At 46.8% G+C, this 3,584-nt stretch overlaps 1 protein-coding gene across 1 annotated transcript in view; it reads right to left on the bottom strand.

Annotated features, from left to right (window-relative positions):
- Window positions 1–96: 96 nt before the first annotated feature.
- The window catches only part of LOC114005620 (GTPase IMAP family member 4-like), a 9,712-nt gene continuing 6,224 nt past the window's right edge, over window positions 97–3,584 (bottom strand). Inside the window, 2 exon segments of the mRNA XM_027767261.1 lie at window positions 97–473; window positions 476–691. Of these exon segments, the coding sequence (XP_027623062.1) occupies window positions 97–473; window positions 476–691 (593 nt within the window).

Below are 3,584 nucleotides of genomic sequence, written 5' to 3'. Positions count from 1 at the left end.
ACGGTGAAGGAGAGCAACACTGAACCTCACAAGTAGTGCAACGTCCAAAGTTAAGTCAGTGCAACCAACAAGTTTCACTTAATTCTTCTTAACATTTCACCTCCGGTACATCTTGTTAGTGTAGCATTCTCCTTGGTTCTCCCTCACCACGCGCTGGACCAGAGCCAGCAGCTGCTCCCTCTGGGCCTCCTGCTCAGCCCCCGTTGCCCTGTTGTTCAATGCACAGTAGCGGCCACCGAACTCGTCCACCAGTTCCCGAATGCCTCCTGGCTCATCCTCCAGGTATTCATGGATGTCAGTGTTTTCCAAGTCATCTTTCCTGGTGAAAACGAGAACTATGAATCTTCTTGCCGTGTCTCCAAACATTGTCAGGATCTTCTTTGTGGCCTCCTGCTCTTCCCTACAGTAACGGCCCAGCGGGACCACCAGGAGCAGAGCATGAGGCCCAGGGGAGGTCAGCAGGATGCAGCGAGCGTGTCGAAAATGCCAGGTGTATCCACCACAACGAGCTCTCTTCCCTGCCACCTGCTGCTGCGCTTCTCACAGGTCTTGGTGATGGACTTAGCTGCCAGGCCGTAACGAAACACTTTCTCTCCGAGGACGGTGTTCCCAGTTGCACTTTTTCCTGCTCCAGTTTTACCCACTAGGACAATTCTCAGCTGGGAATCTCTGGGGTCTTCGTTTTCCAACCCTGGGACATCAAGGAACAAAAGCCACAGTGTTAGAATGTCCCTCCATCAGTTTTACCTGCAGAGCCCACACTCCACTGGCCCTCTCTGTGATGGTGGCTTCACCCTGAGCTCTCTCTGAACTCACAGGAAGTTCCTGGAAACCCCTCTGGCCTGGTGTCCATCTCCCAGGACATGGGTAGTTGCCCTCCTTGATCTCCTGTCTTCAGTTTCTCTTTTCAAGATTCTTCTGGGCTTCTTTCTCTGACCTTTATAGCTCTGTAGCCCACAGAGGAGGAGATACAGGTTTCAGGTTGGAACTATGAGCTGCTCTAGTTGCTGTTCCTAAGGAGGTCATGCAGGAGATAACACAAAATCCTACCTTAGGACATTGGCATTGTGAGATTTTCCTCTCCAACTTAGTTTCAAAATGCAGCTCTTCTTCCTATTATGAAACTATAGAGGTGGGCTGTACAACCCTTCCCTATCCTTAAGGTTGAGTCTCCCATGTTGGACAACCAGAATCCTGGGGTGTAAAAAGTCTATTTCCAAAAGCTTTATGACTGAGGATGGGTGTCCACATAATCATTGGTCAGCAACACAGTGGATGGCTTCTTCCCAAGGACATTCTGAGGGCACTGGTTGGACAGAGGGAAGGGGAATAGAAAAGGCAGCAAAGGGAGGTGAATGAAAACGTACCAGAGGCCAACTCCAGGACTGCACCCACTGGCCAGTGTTGATAGCGTGGATGAAAATCCATGGAGATTGCAGACATGGCTACACATGAGCCCATCCCTGTGTGCACACCTCTTTGGGACATGGATTTGTAACCCCTCCTTCAAGATACAGCCCTGGGATCTGGGTGGGCTGTGGACTTGCTTTGGACAGCATCACAACAGAAAGCACGATGCAGGCAGCCCCACGAAGGCCAATGCGTTGTCATTTGCTTTCTCTTTCTGCTCCTCCTGCACCTGCCTGCAAAGAAGTCTGCATTACCCTAGTTGATGGTGGTCAGAAGGCCCAGTTATCCGTCATCCAGGCCTTCCCAGGAATCTGATAACTGCCAGACTCTTTCGTGAGGCTGTATAAGCTCTTGCAGATGCAAAGTGAAACATCCTCTAACCACAGATCCAGGAACAAGTGCCCACAATTAGCCAGGCTGCTCCAGACCCAAGAGCTGCCCAGCTTCTTGTAACTGCTAGACTCATTTGTGAGGCTATATAAGCTCTTGCAGATGGAAAGTGAACCACTGTCTAATCACTTATGCAGGAGCTCATGCCCACCATTAGACAAGCTGGTCCAGACTCAAGAACTGCCCAGCCTTTCTGCAGAATTGAGACCCAGCTAGATGCTGGCACTTTAAGCTAAGCCAGAAAAAGCTCAACTGATAAAGTCAATTTCTACTGATAAGGGAACAAAAGGAGGGTTATGTGACATACCAAGAGAGTCATCCTGTTCCACCATTGGTTATAGTAATGCCACCTGGGGCAGGGAAATTAGGGACCTGGATAAGAAAGCAATTACTCCCACACTCCTCCATCTTAATTCTCCTCCAAGCTGGATGGTGAGGCAGAAAAACAGCCAGGAGGAGATTAGCTATCCTGAAGTATCCTCAATGTGGAAAACGGGAGGTAAGATACTGTGTCAGGCCCTGGACAAACCAGAGAATGTTTCCGTCTCTCTTCAACTTGACTATTATGGCCACATAATGAGAAGAAAGTGTAGAGATTCAGAAGAAATAGAAGGGTAAGTGATGAGGAAAATGAGAAAGTTGGTCGGGGATATTTATCTCTTTGCTGGGGCTACGGTTTGAAGATGTAATGTGTTGGAAATTTGATTATCATTGAAGCAGTGTTGAGAGGTATGATCATTAAGAGATGATTAGGTCATGAAGGCACAGCCCTCATGACTAGATTCATGCCATTATTGTGGGAGTGGTTTAGGTGTCTCAGTAGGGGGTTCCTGATATAGGATGAGTTCCACCCCCTTTCCTTCTATCTCTTTCTCTCACTCTCACTCTCTCTCTCTCGCTCTCACTCTCTCTCTCTCTCCCCCTCTCTTTGTCTCATATGCTCTTTGGACCTCTGCCTCCTGCCCTGAGATGACACGGTAAAAAGGCCTTTGCCATACACCATACACGAGCCTTTCAACCTTGAATTTCTCAGGCTCCAAGCCTGCAAAAAATTAATCTGTGTTCTTATAAATAACCTCATTGAGGGTTTTCTTTTACAACAACACAAAATAGACCAAGGAAGAACATTTGTATGAGAAGTGGGGCCGTTGCTATGCAACACACCTTAAAATGTGTAGATAGCTTTAGAACTGGGTAATGGGTTGAGGCTAGAAGAATCTGAAGGATCTGTCTGGGGGGAAAAAAAAAGCCATCATTGCTGTGAATGAAACATTAGGGGTGATACTAGAGAAGGCTCAGAATAAGAAATGAACTGTAGGGAAGTGCTGAAACTTCTTAGAGAACAATTAAGTGGCTGAGACTAGAATGTTAGCAGACTTGTGATGCCATGCTTGCAAGGTCTCCGTTGGAACTGATGAACAAGGTCAGAAACTGGCATGAAGGCATCTCTTTTTAGAAAGTGGGAAAACGTGGCTAAATCGTGTCCATGCCAGAGGACTTTATAGAAAGCAGAATCTAAGAGCAATGAACTAAGCTACCTGGTGGAAAAAATTTCTAAGCAAAACACTGAAGGAACTATTAATATTTGGCTCCTTTTCACTGCATACAGTAAAGTGAGAGAAGGCAAATGATTTGAAGAGAGAATATATAATTAAAAGGGAAGCACAATGTTACCATTTGGAACACCCTGTTTGGCCATGTAAAGAATAAAATTGTGTATGAGACCAGCAGATAGTGTAATGGTTACATTGCTAGACTCCCACATAGTTGTTGACCGCAGTTTG

The sequence above is a fragment of the Tupaia chinensis genome, unplaced genomic scaffold (assembly GCF_000334495.1).
Source record: "Tupaia chinensis unplaced genomic scaffold, TupChi_1.0 Scaffold144128_1, whole genome shotgun sequence".
NCBI classification, from domain to species: Eukaryota; Metazoa; Chordata; class Mammalia; order Scandentia; family Tupaiidae; genus Tupaia; species Tupaia belangeri.
This window is presented reverse-complemented; position numbering and strand designations above follow the sequence as displayed.